At 37.8% G+C, this 19,399-nt stretch overlaps 1 protein-coding gene across 7 annotated transcripts in view; it reads right to left on the bottom strand.

Annotated features, from left to right (window-relative positions):
* CCDC91 (coiled-coil domain containing 91) overlaps positions 1-19,399 on the bottom strand; it is a 174,155-nt gene that overhangs the window by 64,629 nt on the left and 90,127 nt on the right. For all 7 annotated transcript variants that reach the window (XM_084497854.1, XM_084497859.1, XM_084497860.1 and 4 more), the window contains one exon: positions 17,333-17,440. In XM_084497854.1, coding sequence (XP_084353980.1) covers positions 17,333-17,440 — 108 coding nt within the window. The remainder of the gene's footprint in view (positions 1-17,332; positions 17,441-19,399) is intronic.

Below are 19,399 nucleotides of genomic sequence, written 5' to 3'. Positions count from 1 at the left end.
AAAGCTGTGCCTATTAAAATGAGGTAAAGTGACCTCAGTGATATTATTAACCCATTATATATAAAAGACTGCACCACCCTAAAATCCTTTTTACTGAAGCACACTTGGGTACGTAGGTATTTTTTCAATAATCTAAACAATTCCTTATATTGTGCATAACCCTCATGCAGAAAGTGTGTGAAGTTATAGTTAAAAAATGTTTCTATGCATTCCTTTGTCTGACAGTGATCAAGGAAATTTTAATTATCTCTATATCACGACACTACTTTTTCAGACTTTGAAAAAAGCACTAATACAAGGCAAATGATTAATGCATGTATGAATAGAATTCCAAGCTGGAATTTTAAATATGTCTGAGCTATGAAAAAGCTACTGTAAGTAACTCTCTAGAACTTGTCACTAAATTTGGACAACTAGCTTCCTACCTAAGATTTTAAAATAATCCATATATTTTCCAAGCAGAAGTTATTATATAGAAGCATTAATTACATTAATTTTCTAGATATGTTCAGAATGACTTTGGACTCTGGTAGTAAAAGGCCATACTGAGCATTTTATACAGTCAATGCTTCCTAACTCAATCTTCTTTCAAATGAAATTATTAAAGGGAGTTGAAGGTAAAAAAACACAAACTGTGAGTTTCATTTCAGCACATACACAGTTGAGAACTTGTACACACACTTGTATTTTTAGCTAACAGGAAATAACAATGAATAGAAATAGAAATTGAAGAAAAGTAATGGCTACATATTATATAGAGAAGAAAGGAAGGAAGAAGAAGGATGTGTGTGTGTCCTGAACTCAGAGTATAGTGGATGAATTACTGAGGCCAAAAGAAATCTCAATGAAAACTCCCCTTTAATGGAATACAAAAGTTTTCAGACTGTTAAATTTGCTAGGTTGCATGTTCACATGGTGCATGTAAGCTATACAGTACATTATGCAGAGACACTGAGCCAGCTCTAAAAACCTTTAGCCTAGGTACCTCATATAGTGTAGCTGATCAATGCACCACTTTACCTGAAAAGCCCAGTCACCTTATCTAGTTCCCTTTCTGACAAAGCTATCATTTGCATGCTTTTATTCCTTAGCTGGGAGCTACAGGGTGTGGAGTGCAAAATTCTGACAAGCAAAAATTCTTAAGACTAGAATTTTAGTGGGATGTCATGGCCCAACATATAATAGTGTTTTCCAATAAAAGAAAAAAATCTTTTTAGAAAAGTGATATTCCAAAGTGGAGAGAAATACTACCATTTCTACCCTACTCTCTAGAAAGTAGGGAGAGGTCAGGAAAAGTCTTTGAAAATCAACTTAAGACAAAAAGCATTCAAAAATAGTTTTTCCTCCCTGAAATAAGTTCTCTGGGCAATACTTCCAAATGAAAACTGTTTGATGTAGATTCAAATATACAGAGATCCTGTGGTTTTTCTTGATTCCTGTAAAAAATAAATCAATTTATTTATTTATTTATTTTTTTCCTGGAATGTGAGTCACAGTGGACGTTGTAAACAGATTTAATCACAACAGCAAGTAGTCAGGGTTTTTTGTTATTTTTATATACTAAATTTATTTCTCAGGAATCATGGAGTTCTCCTTTCAGGTACACATCTAATGAAGGTATGTGATATGGTATATAATATATACATAGTAAATATTATGATAAATATGTGGAATGAGTGAAATAATGAAGGATTTTAGTTGTTTTACACTTAAAATTCTGCATTAATGCTATTAATAAATAATTCTACTTTGGTACAGTTATAATTCTTGCATAGTCCCATTAAACCTAAACTGCAACATTATAGAAAAAGCAGAAAATAGGGTGCCTTGTAATAACTGAAATGCTTTCTAAAAATATGGATAGTTACTTTCTGGGTTCTGTACACTTTCATCGAAGAGGAAATAAGCACAGGAATTCATCCAATGAGGATACAATTCTTTAACTAGTAGGCATCCAATTTATGTTCCTGCAGATTGATTATTCAACTGACTACTTTTACATAAACTACGAATAGCGGCTAACAAATTGAATTTATCCATACTGAACTTGGTGATCTGTGTACAATGACTTTCCCAGTTCTGGAAAGGAACCATTCAAAAACAAAACTGCAAACAAATCATTGAACAACCTAATCACAGAATCACAGAATTTCTAGGTTGGAAGAGACCTCAAGATCATCGAGTCTGTGAGGAATGTTTTAACAATTCGTGTCCATAAAGAACAATTCTGTTTGAATCCTGTCTGCCTCTGGGCCCTGCACTGGCAATTTAATTCTTGAACCACAGATGCAGTGTGTCCCAGTCTCCCCCTCATTCTAGTCAATTTATCACTTCTTAAATTTATGAACCTGTTTGCTTTTGTTATTCCGGACTTCTATTTCTAACACTGCTATAGATGTGTCTGTGAATGGCTGGGGAAGAATGTTTTAATTACTCGTGTGTCTGGGAGTTTCAGAACAACTGATAACAACTAGTGACTGTTATGGGATACTATGTGGATCTTTGGTATCTGGTTAGGGGGGGCCAAGAGATAAAGAGGAAGGAGAAAGAAGCTGAAGGGCGGCTGGGAGACAAGACTTGAAGAAGATGTTCCGTAAACTTGGTATGGTGCCCAGTAAGTACAAAGGTGGAGAGGAAGACTATGAGCCTTCAGCATGAAAGACCCCTAGAGACCCCCAGAAGAGACCCCAGAGGAGACTGCGCATGCTCCAGTAGGAGGGACTGCACCCCGGAAGCTAATTTTAATAATCTATTTTTTTTTAGAAGTAGTAATGAATATGTATTAGTCTAGGAGCATAAAAATCAGCTGCTTGATGTAACTGGTGTGCGTCCTGGTGGAGCGGAGACTCCCGGTGCACCCAGCGCTGTTTGCTTACCTCTATTCCTTTATATTCTTTCAATAAATCCTATTTTTTTATTTAATCCTAATTTGAATCCTGAGCCATTTATAACAATTTGGGGGCTCGTCCGGGATGGCTATAGTTCCTGAATTCTGATTTAATCTAGGAGAGGCGCCCCACCATTTGGTGGCTCCTGTTTGAGTCAGATCAGGACTAATGCCATCCTGAACCTGAATAAAGGTAAGCAAAGAATTTGATTTTTTTTGAGCTCCCTTGCCGGCTGTTTTTTGCCCGTAATTCTGCGCGCGAAGATCCGGACGAAGACGACAGGGTCGTTTGGATACCGTTCGGTTGGGTTCCGGTGTCCGGAATCGAACCGGATGAAGACGACAGTCGTTTGGATACCGTCTGGTTCGATCCCAGACGAAGACGCTTGTGGATACCGTCCGGTTGGACTCTGGACGAAGACGACTGATTCGTAAGATACCGTCCGGTTGGGTAAAGGTACGGTTGCCCGTGTTTGTGTGTGAGAGTGTAACTGAGACTTCTAAAGTCAGCGTGGAGGTCTTTTTGTTTTCTCACCGGTTCTAATCTCCTGTCGGGGGGGGCTGGGCTGGTGAATGGAGTGATACGTGGGTGGGTGATAGGTCCTAAACCCCCTGCAAGACACTCTCACTGGGGGCAACCAAGGGCTGTGGGAATTGCCACTAGTAAAATTCCCGGATGGGTCAGATAAAATCGAAGACCAAGGACCAGAAAGGGAGCAAATTACCAGATATATGACCAAAAAGTCCATTATGAATAATGATTAGAAATTGGAACAATAGGGGCCCCAGAAAATTAAAGAGTAAATTGAAAATGATCCAGTATTATATGATAGAATGACCAAAAGAACCCTTAAGACCCCATGTATTTTGATCCACGGAGGACGGGGTCTGTCAGGCTTTAAACATTAGTAGTAGAATACCTGTGGATCCGGAAAAGAGCAAGCTGAAACAATGGAATTAGAAATTAGAGAGCAATTGATTAAGAATGAATATGTGCTGCATTTGTGCCTGTGCTGCACTTATACCACCAGATAACAGGAGCCTCTCGGACACCGAGAACCAGATCAAAAACAACCTCATGGTTCAGATTTTAATCAAGGGGTCTGAGATAAGGAGGACTGTTCACAAAGGGACAGGTTAGGAATATGTATATGTATAGGAATGTTCATGTATATGTAACTCTTTACTAGAGCAATTTGCCACGTTAGGCGTGCACGACTCTGGTGGGACTACCCGCCCCGTGCTGCATGGAACTGAGTAAACATACCTACTTTACAATCTTACTGATGGTGGAGTCAACTTTCTGTGAGTCATTTTGGAGAGCCAGGCAGGAGACACTCTGCTCGGCTGCGGGATCAGCTGCAGCGCGGACGCCCCTAGGTGCACCCTGAGCGTTTTGCTCGGAGGGGACTCCACACTCGGCTGCTCACCGCAGGAGCAAAGATCTCCTGAAACTGCAGACAAACGGTATGTTTTCGGCTGCTGGAGGGATACTAACTGGAGTGTTAATAATTGTATGTGTTTTTATGTATGTATTTTGTGTTGTATTTTGTGTTGAAATTTTGTATATTGTAATATTTGCATATTGTACGTATTTTGTGTTGAAAGTATTTGTGTAAGTGTAAGGGTTTGAAACAAAGTGTTACAAGTCACTTCACGAAGAACACAGTCAGAGACAATACTTATTTGGTTGGTTATCATTCTAAGTTATATTCCTGTGGTATGAATGAGATGTGCTGGAGGCCTCCGTGTGCGATTGTGCTGTGTGAGTGAGACGCAGTGTTGCTGCAAAGCGAGTGCAGAGTTCCGATCCGTGGTTCTGTACTCTCTGCAAGGGGAGTGGGCAGAGATGAACGAAGTGCTTGACAGACTGAAAAGAAGTGCTGTTTTATCCAAGTTTGAGTGGTGGTGCCTAATATATGGGCCCGGTGTATCTTGTGTATCTCGTGTATCCTATTTTTGCTCTTAAATGTTTTGACTGTGACAAGAAAAAGGCAGGAGCATGATCTGACTCTACTGGTGCTTTCGGCTGTGCTTCCTGCAACATATGAGGCCCGCACAGGCCGAGACCTGGACTCACTGAGACCTGAACAGGCCGAGAGACCGGAGCGGCGCCGAGAGACTGGAGCGGCGCTGGGAGACCTGAGACACTACGGAGGGACTACCGCTGGACGGAGAGAGCCCTGGGACGCTGCAGAGCCACGGACGGCTCTGAGAGACAAAGAATAGACCTGACAGAAGCTGCAAAACGCGGGGAAATTGAAGTAATTGCGGAACATCCGAGATCGAGTTGCTACGGGAGATCAGAGGCGTCAGTGGACACCGGCAGTTGACTCTCACCGTGAGGCGAGTCGGCGCAGAGCAGAGGGGCGGACATCCGGACCCTGCAGCCTGTCTGACGGAACCATGGAGGCAGCGGCAGCAGCGGCTGTGCTGCTTCACTCAAGCATTCTTTTTATAAAAGGTTTATCTTGCAATGCAAAAAAGACTATTAGTCCCCAGATTGGTGTTATAACCATTACTAATGACGACTTAGCTCTATTGCAGGGCAGGAGTGCAGAGACGCAGATTACACTGCCAAATGACCACCGGCAGGCTCTTTCACAAACCTAAGGTTGCAGCTGGCACTGCCTGCAGCCGTATAACAGACGTTACACTCTCTTTCCTAACTAGTAATCATGTGTCTCATCCATTTGTGGTAAATGGTCAGTGGCAAAAAGAAAAGGAGGATGCCACTGACACTAACAGCATGGGTAATAGGAGTAGTATAAGTGACACAGGTGACGGTGCGGGGCGCTCTGCCTGCTGCTCGCCTTCGCCTGACTGTGCACTGCTGCCGACGGTGCTAGATTAAAATGTGAAGACTGCTCAGATGGCAGTGATGAGAGTGCTTGTGTGAAAAAGATGTGTGCTAAATCTTTGTGTGCAACAGTGGTCAGTGTGTGCCAAACAGATGGCAATGTGATGGGGACCCGGATTGTGAAGATGGGTCTGACGAAAGTGCTGAGCTGTGTCATATGAGAACAGTGTCATGGAAATGTGATGGTGAAAAAGCCTGTGACAGTGGAGAAGATTAAGAGAATTGTGGCAATGTGACTTGTAGTGCAGCAGAGTTCACATGCAGTAGTGGACAATGTATTTCCAAAAGCTTTGTCTGCAATGGTCAAGGTGACTGCTCCGACCACTCGGATGAATCTTTGGAGCAGTGTGGCTGCCAGCCTGCACCTCCGGTGAAGTGTTCTGTGAGTGAGGTGCAGTGCGGCTCAGGTGAATGTATCTACAAGAAGTGGCGATTTGACAGAGATCCTTATTGCAAGGATGGAAGTGATGAAATTAACTGCCCTTCTTGGACCTGTGGACCAGACCAGTTCAGATGTGAAGATGGGAACTGTGTCCATAGGAGTAGGCAGTGCAGTGGTGTGAGAGACTGTTTGGATGGCACTGATGAAGCAAACTGTATTCAGTGCTCTGGACCTGGCAAATTCAAGTGCAGAAGTGGAGAATGCATTGATATCAATAAAGTGTGTAACCAGCAGAGAGACTGCAAGGACTGGGGTGATGAGCCCCTGAAGGAATGCAACATAAATGAATGTGACTGTCCAGCTGGGTTTGAGTTTGTAAACCAGAGAAACTGTGGAGGTATTGATGAATGCCAAAACCCTGGTATCTGTAGTCAAATCTGTATCAACCTGAAATGTGGCTACAAATGTGAATGTAGCCGTGGCTATCAGATGAATCCTGCTACAGGAACCTGGAAAGGGCCATACGGCAAAGCAAATTAGATAACTGTTATTTAACTTGTCAGAAGATAAAAAAGAAAGTGTTTCAACAAGCAGCCATGGGAGGGAAGAATCACTGAACCCCCGATGTGAGGGACTGTACCTTGTTTTACTGACTACTGAAACAGCTGTGAGAACTGCAGAAAGGGACCCACGCATCCAGAATAAAAGGACCAGTAACTACTGAAACTTGGAGGGTTGAGTCCGCTCCTGGGAAACTGAAACTCAAGCTAAGGGAGAACTAATATTCTGGCAACGAGGCTCTGCATGAATGAAGGATGCTAAATAAAGGAGACAAGCCTAAAGGGAGAAAAGGGAGGAGGCAAGACCGGGGCAGGACCCTCCACTGCGGTGTGTATGGTCTACCGAGGGAGGCAACCCCTATGGGTATTGACTGCCGAGTGAGAGGGCCTCGACCGGACTTCTCCCACACTAAGATCAGGTTGTCCCGAGAAAATAACATAAAAAAAAACTTTTTTTTAAACCTATATAAAATTGTGATTCGTTTTACAGGAGCTGGATCACCCTGACAAGCCGAACGGTAACACAAGCCTGAAGTGACCCTGAAAGCGGGCCTAACTCCTTGACTGAAGGCGTTTGCCTATTATGATCCAGCTATGTGGGCAGAAGACAGATCCTGGGACTATAGGACCCCAGTATATATACTTAATAGAATAATTAGGTTATTAGCTGTAATAGAAATAGTTATAAATGATGAGAACTGATTTAAATGAGTTATAAAGATGAGAACTGCTTTGTATCAAAATTGCCTAGCTTTGGATTATTTACTAGCACAAGAAGGAGAAGTCTGTGGAAAATTTAGCTTTAGTAATTGCTGTTTAAAGATTGATAAAAAGGGTGTTTCTTCCTAGTAACTGATAGAATGTTATGTTCTGGTTTAGGATGAGAAGAATGTTAATAATATGCTGGTGTTTTAATTGTTTTTAATTGTTACAGAGCAGTGCTTACACCAAGCCAAGGACCAAGCCAAATTCAGCTTCTCACTGTCCTGCCAGCAGGCAGGCTGGGAGGAGGGCCGGACTGCTCGGGGTTAGGTTGGGCATCGGACAGCAGGTGGTGAGCAATTGCATTGTGCATCACTTGTTTGTACACATTATTACTAGTAGTACTATTATCATCATTATTGTTATTATTATTATTGTTATTATTTTCTTGTTTTTATCTCAACTCACAGGTTTCACTTTCCCATTTCTCTCTCCCATCCCAGAGAAGGAAGGGGGGGAGGTGAGCGAGCAAACACAAACCTGGAAGGATATGGAATGGGATTTATTTTCATGGCTGCCTGGTGGACCATGGGTTAAAAGAGTGTTATTTTTATTGTCATGTGGTGTAATTATGTTATTGTATATACCTTGTATGATACCTTGCCTTACGTTATTAATACACCGGGTGATAAATAGTACATTTGTAATAACTTCATTAAAAAGGGAAGGGGATATGTCAATTATGATGTTTAAGAATTGGACCCTCCAAGAACGGACTGATGAAATCCAGTTATTAACAACAGAAGTGACACGAATTGGGGATGTTAAAAAGAAGATAAGGGATTGTGAGGAATGTTTTAACAATTCGTGTCCATAAAGAACAATTCTGTTTGAATCCTGTCTGCCTCTGGGCCCTGCACTGGCAATTTAATTCTTGAACCACAGATGCAGTGTGTCCCAGTCTCCCCCTCATTCTAGTCAATTTATCACTTCTTAAATTTATGAACCTGTTTGCTTTTGTTATTCCGGACTTCTATTTCTAACACTGCTATAGATGTGTCTGTGAATGGCTGGGGAAGAATGTTTTAATTACTCGTGTGTCTGGGAGTTTCAGAACAACTGATAACAACTAGTGACTGTTATGGGATACTATGTGGATCTTTGGTATCTGGTTAGGGGGGGCCAAGAGATAAAGAGGAAGGAGAAAGAAGCTGAAGGGCGGCTGGGAGACAAGACTTGAAGAAGATGTTCCGTAAACTTGGTATGGTGCCCAGTAAGTACAAAGGTGGAGAGGAAGACTATGAGCCTTCAGCATGAAAGACCCCTAGAGACCCCCAGAAGAGACCCCAGAGGAGACTGCGCATGCTCCAGTAGGAGGGACTGCACCCCGGAAGCTAATTTTAATAATCTATTTTTTTTTAGAAGTAGTAATGAATATGTATTAGTCTAGGAGCATAAAAATCAGCTGCTTGATGTAACTGGTGTGCGTCCTGGTGGAGCGGAGACTCCCGGTGCACCCAGCGCTGTTTGCTTACCTCTATTCCTTTATATTCTTTCAATAAATCCTATTTTTTTATTTAATCCTAATTTGAATCCTGAGCCATTTATAACAAGTCCAACCTCTGACCTAACACTAACAGTCCCCACTAAACCATATCCCCAAGCTCTACATCTAAACGTCTTTTGAAGACTTCCAGGGATGGTGACTCCACCACCTCCCTGGGCAGCCTGTTCCAATGCCTAACAACCCTTTCGGTAAAGAAGTTCTTCCTAACATCTAACCTAAAACTTCCCTGGCGCAACTTAAGCCCATTCCCCCTCGTCCTGTCACCAGGCACATGGGAGAACAGACCAACCCCCACCTCACTACAGCCTCCTTTAAGGTATCTGTAGAGAGCAATAAGGTCGCCCCTGAGCCTCCTTTTCTCCAGGCTGAACAAGCCCAGCTCCCTCAGCCGCTCCTCGTAGGACTTGTTCTCCAGGCCCCTCACCAGCTTCGTCGCCCTTCTCTGCACCCGCTCAAGCACCTCGATGTCCTTCTTGTAGTGAGGGGCCCAAAACTGAACACAGTACTCGAGGTGCGGCCTCACCAGAGCCGAGTACAGGGGGACGATCACCTCCCTAGCCCTGCTGGTCACACTGTTCCTGATACAAGCCAGGATGCTGTTGGCCTTCTTGGCCACCTGAGCACACTGCTGGCTCATATTCAGCCGACTATCCACCATCACTCCCAGGTCCTTCTCTGCCAGGCAGCTCTCCAACCATTCCTCTCCCAGTCTGTAGCTCTGCTTGGGGTTATTGCGCCCCAGGTGCAGGACCCGGCACTTGGCCTTGTTGAACTTCATGCAGTTGACCTCAGCCCATCGGTGCAGCCTATCCAGATCCTCCTGCAGAGCTTTCCTACCCTCAAGCAGATCGACACACGCACCTAACTTGGTGTCATCTGCAAACTTACTGAGGGTGCACTCGATGCCCTCGTCCAGATCATCGATGAAGATATTAAAGAGGACCTAAGTTCAATATTAAAGATATTAAAGATATTAAAGATATTAATATTAAAGATATTAAAGAGGCCCATAGTTTATACCTAGGTATGAACCTAAGTTCATGTGAATACTCAAATGCTAAATAGAATTATAAGAGAATAAAAAGAGAATAAATAAATTTATGTTGTTTGCAGTATCACTGAAGAAAACAATATTTTATACCTTCTATGATTCACAAATCTTTGATCTGATGAAAAAAATCACATAGTAATGATATGACACTTGGAATGTTCCTGTAATAACACCGCTTTGAAAAACAGTATATTAAGATATTAAATTACGTATTACTAATTCACACTACAGTGAATGACTGATTTTTCTTCTTAAAAAAAAAAAAATCTACCAAAAATTTTAATCTAATGAAACTGCATTCTAGTCAGTAGTTAAACAGGGAAAAAAAAAAAAAAAAAGTATATTAAGACTTAATCTCTTTCTCCAATACAGTTATTATTTTTTTCTACCTTCATTACATATGGACATAAAACAATTCCTGTTCCTCAAAATCTGGGAAAAATCTACGGAAACAGCAAACATTCTGATACTTTATTCATCCTTGGGAATAATAAACCACTGGACTGGGCTTTTTAAGAATTCAGCAATTTAAATTTGTTAATCCATTTTAACAAGAAACCATCATAACCCACAAAATTATTTCAGTGTCATGAAGGAATCTAACAGTAGGAAAAAAATAACACAGGATGTAGGAAAATGCCTTTATCTCTACTTGAGGGAGATGACATAAAAATACAGAGCTGTAGCATCATGATTTTATAATGTTATCAAAATTATATTTTTGCTACCCTCATTGCTTCCCCCTATTCAAAATACTATCCTGAAGAAAAAGGCAACCATATCAAAACAGGAATAATAGCTTTCTGTTCTTTTAGAATGAGTAGCCATGTTTACCAGCATATTCTTTTATATTGTACCTTTTCTTCACTGCTGCTAAGCTTAACCCAAATCAAATGACAAGATCTGGTAATCATAACTGGTTTCTTACACTGTCCTCACTATCTGTGGCATCTAAGTGTTTGGCAGCACAAGGTGGAAAGTCTGTTTGAAAAATTCCAACATCTGTTACTTATTTCCACTTCCTCAAATTATAACTTATTACAGGATGGTTGAACTGTATCTTTTTGCCAGTTTGAGGTCCAAGTGGCTAACAAAGCAGCAAAACTTTTCTAAGAGGAAGCTCAGGAACCAGCAAAACATTACTAAAAGTTAAAACTGACATTATAAAGAAAAATTATAACAGTGGTAATAAAATAACCAAGCTTAATATTCCTACTTAGGGTTCCATTAAGATTTTTCTGCACATTGCTGAATAACAACACGTCAGAGGCTGAAATTACTGCAAGACAACACTGTCAAGGTCAAAACCTTTTGCAGCATCTCTGTTTTACTGTTTATAAATAAAGAAGCCATCCAGACTCATCTAATACTGAAAATACTTTTCTCAAAAAGCATGCACAGTAATAGACTATTTAGCCCCGAAACCTTGGAGTCCTAGAAATACAAAAATAAGAGACTTCTGTAAAAATATGAAAGATAAGTGTTTACTAGCCCTTCTGGTTTTGTGATCCAATTCATTTCACAGCCTGTACACGTTATTGCAGAATTGCTTCATCTACCAGGAAAAAAAAAGGAGGACATGGACTCCTAAAATACAAACACTATAAATAGCAAAATGTTCAGTAATGGAAGACAGCAAGGGAGGGAAAAAAATTAAAGTACAGCTGACTGAGGAGAAAAATCATGCTATAATACCTATTTTTTTAGTATTGACAAAAGTAGATGATAAATTCATTAAAAGCAGAGGAGATTTTAAGGAAAATTGTCATATAAGCACATGGCAGACAGTAAAAATCACCCTAAAAAGCTGCTTTCAACTGAAATTTGATGAATCCAAGGAAGCTTTGAAAACTTGGATTAGTGAATATAATATCCATATAAGATTTTTGGATGAGACTAACAGTATCTTGGATGAATTAACAGTACAAAGGGACTGAAAAATCATCTTTTAACTAACTTGTGACAGTGGGTAGATTCAAAGCAAGTTAGTTTAGAACTAGTAAAGATTTTAATTTTTGAAAAAAAGTAAATATACCTTTTTGCATCTTAGCAATAATTTTTCCTTGCAGAGGTAGACACTAAGCAATAGCCTTACAAAAATAAAGTATAGAAAGAGGATAAAGTAGACTTTTTCAGAAATTAAAAAAAATAATTCTTCCCATCATGGTGAATAGCAGATTACTAATCTTTTCAACTAATTCTCTCTACATAAGCACAAAAATAGTAAATTCTTGACTTCTTGATCTTTTCACTCTTGCCACTTTTTTTTTTTTTTTAATATAAGCATAAACCATGAAGGTATTATAATACTCCAGGAGGATTAAATACCTCAAGTTGACAATAGGATTCTAACAAGTATATCTTGTTGTTTACATAGTCAAGAATTACCAGCAAACAAAGTTGTGAGAAAGTCTAAATTCCCTCTTGGTGAGGGGAAAACAGACCTAAAAAGATACACCTAGATGATCTGTGTTTAAGGATGAGACGTTACAAGTAAAGTGAATTAGATGAAAACATAATGGAAATGACTGATTGGATGACTGAATGGAAATGACTTTGCCAGATTGTTCCAACACTAGCAAATCATAAACTTTCTGAGAACTGTAAGAAACGATCCCCAATGATGGGGATGTGAAAAACACACTCAAGAATTTCTAAACCTATCATAATTGGAATTTATGAACCAGTTAGATGTTGCCTACTACACACTTAATTTTTTTCAGTCTGCATGTTTTCTGCATTAGTTCCTACTGTTCTCACTGCAAAAAATGACTGCTGGCCCCCTTAAAATTAAAACATTCAAAATTCTCTGAATACCAATTTGCATATATGCCTTTCAAAATCAGGTGTGAAGTAAATTTGAAAATTACTGCCTTATTGTACTGCTCTGTCTCAGTAATTACACTAGTAGTTCCTTTGGCTAGTATGGAAAAAAAAAAATCAGCTTTATATACTCTACATAAAGGAAAACTGCAGGATCTTTAACAGTGTAGGAGAAAAGTTGCCCCGTACAGAAAAGGAATATACATGTAACTGAGATACAAAATTAAAGCCTTACATTCCTTGTATTTCTTCTTCTTCTACATGAATCAAAATGGAAAATATCCCAATTAACATAATTAAGGACCACAGTAAAATATATCCACTTTAACAATATCCAAACATGAAAGCACTTCATAATCCAGTTGTATATCTAATTTATACTGCTTCCTCAGGAAGATATAGAGAAAAAGAGGAATATCGTTAAATCATAACTTAGAAATAGGAATGAGTGAGACTTTATGAGATCATATTACTGTTCTACCCTATGTGGCATCTCTATTCTAGTGCTGACCTATACTGAACCACTTTTATTAACTTACTTTTATAGAAATCTTATTTTTTTCTGATTACTGAAAATTCTATTTGAAAGGTTTTGCTGTTGTTTTGGTTTGGTTTTATTTCATTTTTTTCAAAGTGGGATCAAAATAATTATCTTAATCAGTTATTTTTCTGAGATATCAACAGTGAACTCAGAATCCAGTGAAATCAGAACCAATGAAACTCTCCATTCCCCACACAGAACTTTTTGGATGATTCTGTTGTCAGTGACTTCTGCTGTTTGTCCAAAAGCAGCCTATTTTGTTTACAAAGTTTTACAGGAACAAGTTTTTCAGTACATATCTTCATATAACACATGACTTCAAACACAACATCAAAGTTGGTGTTCATTTTCAGGATGCATTTTTCATTTTCAAATTCATTTGCATTTTCATTTTCAAATGTGTGCATCAGAAAAAGGTAAAGATAAAATTTATAATCTCCCCCACTTATGAAAAACTGACTTGTTTGCCAGTGTCATTTCCTCTGTTATCCTCAAATGGTAGACATGTACAACTGACGTGCATTGCTTTCCTAAATACTATCTAACCCAACTGCATCTTGGAATAAAGAAGTAAAGAAGTTCTTATTTTCCTATTCACTGACAAAGGACATCACAAACCTGGTGCCCCTGAATATGCCACAAGAATGCCTGGTTTGCTTTTTGAAATGTAGATCTGAGAAAATATTCCATTGAAAAAACAAAGAAACAAATGAACAAAAAATCACCAGCAACACTAGCCTGTTCCCCAGGAAGCATCCATTGCAGTGGTCATCAATGAGTTTGAGGGAGCTGGTTCTTTCAACACATTTCAGAATAGCACTTAAAAGGGGACCCATAACCTCTATACCTAGGGAACGTGTGAGATTGTCCATTAATATCAGTCACTTGTCTTTAATATTCTAAGAAAAGGGTAGATGTAGAATTACCCAGCATCTGTGGACAATAACTGGATAGTAACTGATATCACCAGTTCATAACTCAAGTAGTTGTCTCAAAGGCAATAGATAGTCACAACAATCAATACAGAGGAATGCTTCACTGAGAGGCAGTTCAGTATTCAGAGGACATTCATCAAAACAACGCCAGCAGATCTTTTAACAGTGCAAAATAATCCCAGGTTTTGAAAGCCTTAAAATTCTGAAGCTTCTTCCACTTAACAGAAGAAAAAGTATTATATAATGCACATGCAGGAACTTCAAGCAAACAGACCAGAACTTTCTGACTTTAGGTTCTGTGGGAAAGGTACCTATCAGAAGGGCCACAATAGAAAATGGCTAACTATTTTACTTTTTTTTGCAATTGCAAAGTTTTTGCAATTTTAAAATGAAGACCTCTAGAAACAGAACTAGGAGAAAAGTGCAGTCTGACAGACCTGAAACAAGATACAGAATCAAGGACAATTTGTGCTGATGGTTCCTTTTCTGGATAATGTGATGATGATGCTACATATAGCTAGCCAGTATGCTGCAAAACGTTGCATGTCATTATCAAAGACAAATTACAGAAATTTGTCTAGCAGGAAACTAAGATAGAACTAGGCCTTTCACACCTTCCCTAGCCTTAAAGATACAACTTTTCACATGGACTGTATTAGCAGTATGGTACCTCTCCGGACAGATTTTTAACATGCATCTCCATCACAGGCACATCACACTGATAATAGACAGCTTCAAAATCTGCAACTACAATAAATTCTTATCTCAAGTTAAAGTCAAGCAGAGAAAAACAGCCTTTTTTTCTTCTCAAAGGGATATTTTTGGGAGGGAAGAGTAGGAGAGTTAAGGGGGTGAATACAGTTAGGAGAAAGCATAAGGAAGGAGTCAATAAGTTACCTTTATTTTGTGAAACTGGAAATAAAAAAGCAGAAAATTTGGAGGAAATGAGGACAAAAATTGAGTGCATTGACAAAGTTCTAAGTGGGGTGAAAATTTGAAAACAAAAAACTACTTGTAAAACAAGAATTTTAGAAGGAAAACAGAAACCGAAGCTATGTTTGTGTATAGAACATACTTGCACTATATGTTTACTACCATGAAAAAAAATAATAATTCTTTCAAGTAATAGATACTCATAACTCTACTTGTAAAGGTGACTATACATGCACAATGCCATAACACATCATTTTAATCAACTTATAATTTCAGCAATGTTGTTAGCACAGAACAAAATAAATTGAACAAAACCAAATATTGAAACAAACACAGAAGCATATATTTAGGAACAGATATATAAAAAAATAAAAGTATGGTACACATTTCTCAGACGTCTTCCAACAGATTTATGAGTGAACAAAGCTTGCAAGAATAAATTCTATTTTATTAAACCTGGTAGTTCTACCACACAGAACTCACAACCTTTGCCTGTTTGACTAGTCTTCAAAATTTCAGTCTTATATCTAAAGATGGAAAATTTTCCGGGATCCAAAAGTGGTTTTAAGTTGCATTAAATGGAGGGATGATTTGAAATGGGCACTGTGTTATGTAACTCTATGATCCTTATGTTGTCAGGTTCTACTTAAGAAAACAAACAAAAGCACCACCAACAAAAAGCTATCTTACATAGATCTCCAGATAAATTTGAACTTCTTGAACATGTTTTCAAATTTCTGTCCCCACCATTTGGCTTGATATGCAAATGTAACATATCATGGGAGCAATACTGCTGCTCAATCTGTAAGTACACCCCCCAATAATCTTCATATAATTCTTCCAGATTTCATGAGATACACTCCTTTTTAACATTCAGAAAATTATACTAAGTCATGCAAGATATTTTCAATTCAGAAAAGACAAAGCATTTTATTAGAATTCATTTTTACTTCTTTTACTATACAGAACTATATGGCAAGCATATGATAAGTAACTGTAGTTCTGTACAATATACACCTTAGTCAAGATGGAATCAATTTCTCCACTGTTATGTCTCTTTCCTTTACCCTGTTTATACAGATGCTTACACATTTAATATATGTTTGCAGTAAGCGTTAATTGATATAGTCAGAACATATAAATTGCCATAAAATAATGTTGAAAATGGTGGAATACTTCAAATGGCCTTTTGATGAATTTAGGTCTACTTTACCCCAAGAAGTTTATACTAATAAACCATTATGGTTTTTATTTTTGATAGAATTGTTGCTAACTACTTAAAAAGTTAACTGTTAATTGTAATGTAAACAATATAGGATGGTATTAGCAAAATAGTTTTGTTTGTTTGTTTGTTTGTTTTTAATATAGACTAATGTTTGTTATTGTTTGGATTCAAGGGGACAAGCCATAACATTTTCAATAACAAACCAGATTTACAATGTTCAGAAGCTCATCAGTAATTGATGTGATTCTGCACATTAAAGACACACTTGCTATGCAGTGTACCTTTAATCAAGTCATGTTACATTTATATATATATATTTATATATTTAAGTAAGTCTTTATATATTTATGATTATGTAATTCCTCATATTTAATTTTTAATGTTTATGTAAGATTTCTACGAAATAAAGAGAGGTTTGGACAACAGATATTTGTGCTTACTGTAACGGCAGGAAAAAAAAAAAAAAAAAAAAACAAACCTACAAATATTTGTGAAAATACCATGCAATCAAATCCTGTATTTAACTATGTGAATTAAAAGTAGTTGTATGCTTGTCTCCAAGACTACAGAAAATGACTGTTCTTAAAGGATTAAATACTAAGTTGCACTGAGACTACTTCTCAGTGCTATACTCTTGAATTTGTTCTAAGTGGATTTAAATGCCATGAGATACTTTTGATACCGACAGATGGAGAGTCATTATTTACTTTGCATTTTTAAGTAACTCTGTTTACTGTTACGCTGAGGACACAAAATGAAAGAGTGATTATTTTCATTGATGATATCCAAAAAACATATTTTTTCAAACAGAGAAGAGCTGAAGCTAAAAGATAATCATGAAGGCTTCTGCATGCCCACACCCATACCTGAGCATTAAGAAGTTCTTCACATTTGTGGGACTGTTTTTCGATTGCCAGTATATACTGCTTTTCAATAGCTGCTTCTTGCTGTTGAACTGTAGACTGTAGCAGTGCCTGGGAAGAAAAAAAAAAAAAAAAAAAAAAAAAAAAGCAGCAGAGAATATTCAACAAAGGTATCACAGGGATATTTATTGGTAACTGCAAATCAACTAATACTTTTGTATAACAAGAACACAGAATGCTGTTATAAATTTTGGAATGTGCAACTACTAAAGTACTTTTATGTAACACTACCTTCTTTTTAGTCAAGACTAAAATTTTTTGGATCTCAGGTTTCTTATACACAGGCTGCTTAAAAGAGAGCAGCACAGAGAAGATAGAGTATTTCTGTTAAATATAGTCGGTACAGTGGGACCACACATGAAGAGAAGCATATGAAAGCTGCTGAAAAAAAAAAAAAAAAAAAAGGAAAAAAAAGCCAGACATATTTCACTGGCTGACAAAACTCCACATCCTCTCGGCACAGTGTAAGATCCCATGGGCCAAGCATGATCTTCACAACCACAAGTCAAGTAAAAGCAGATGGAAATTCTGAGTAATTTAAAACATAAAAGAACGCCCCCCCAGGAAGTTCACACTCAAATGTGAAGCAGTGGAAGTCGAAGTGTAGAAAGCCGAAGTACGAAGACAATAACAAAAAGATAATAAAATTAGGAACTCTGCATGCATGCACACATGTATGCACATGCACTTGACTGAACTCTGCAGAATTTCCAGCAACTGAATGCAGAAAGAAAAAGAAAAAAAAATCAGATATATGAAAAAGTGAATTTTGAAGGAATTATGCTCCAACTTCCTTAAACAAGGCTAGTATTTTTACTCAGGATTTACTTAATTCGTGTGCTATGCAAGTTTTTTTTCCCTAATATTATATTTATGTCACTTTCCAAATATTCATTGGACTATTTATGCACATTAGATGAAGCTATTTTTAACTAGTAATCAATATAGCAAACTAGTTGAAATTACTGTGTAAGTTAAAACAGATGTAAGTTCTATAGAAAACAGACATTTGGCCCAAATGCAGACAAAGGAAAAAAAGTACCTTTTTCAAACGACTTTTGTTTTAGAGATGTATTTACTTTATGGAACATAAAAAACACATTCAATATGGCATTGAAAGCTTTTTTGAAAACCCCCAAACCAATAAAAAAACATGTTATAAAGAAATAGTAATTTTTTAAACTACGTTTTTCACTAATTAGCCTCTTTATGCCAAACTTGTTCTTCAGGATATCAGTAATGGTATAGTATAGTAGTACCTTTAGCAAAGGTTCAGAAAAATTTAAGAGGTAACAAATGGTAGATGCCACTTGACATGTACTTTAATCAAAGTGTAAGACTACAGTTACTGGTATTTGCATGATTTAGCTAGTCAGGCTAGTTTACTTTCATAAAAGCAAATTTCTTTCCAACTACATTCAGTTCTTGTGTTGGTATAAATTCAGGCAATCACAAAAAATGTAGCTCTCAAAGAAGTATAACTTTTGTATATGAAACTTTATATGCTAAATCCTACTGCGTATAAACTGAAATTGCCACATATCACTTGCAAAAATTAAAGTCTGTACTTTGTTGTGTTTTTTTTTTTTTCCTGCTAAACCATTGTGACATGAATTGTTTTGTATAACTGGCATAAAAGAAAGAAAAAAAAAGAAAAAAAAATAATTCTGATTGTATGGAAAACAGTAGCAGAATAGTCCTTACAATATAATGTCATTTCTCAGTTTCTTCTTAGGCCAGAGACTGAGCCACTTTATACTCTTTACTATGCAAACTTAACTGGTGACTATTAAATTCCTATTAAATGGTAGAGAGAGAGATATATATATTTTTGAGGGAAAAAAATATTGTCCATTAGATGGAACAAAGAGATTTTCTGAACTTTATAATTATTATTTTCTGTATAAAATGCAGAAAAATCCACATTCAGAAACTAAAGCCTTCCTCTTCTATTGTTTACACTTCTAACACATTTATACATTTTAAATAGTACCACAGAGATGATCCTGT

Source organism: Aythya ferina, assembly GCF_964211825.1.
Source record: "Aythya ferina genome assembly, chromosome: 1".
NCBI lineage: Eukaryota > Metazoa > Chordata > Aves > Anseriformes > Anatidae > Aythya > Aythya ferina.
The sequence above is the reverse complement of the archived record's forward strand: the minus strand, read 5'-3'. Positions and strand labels throughout refer to the sequence as shown.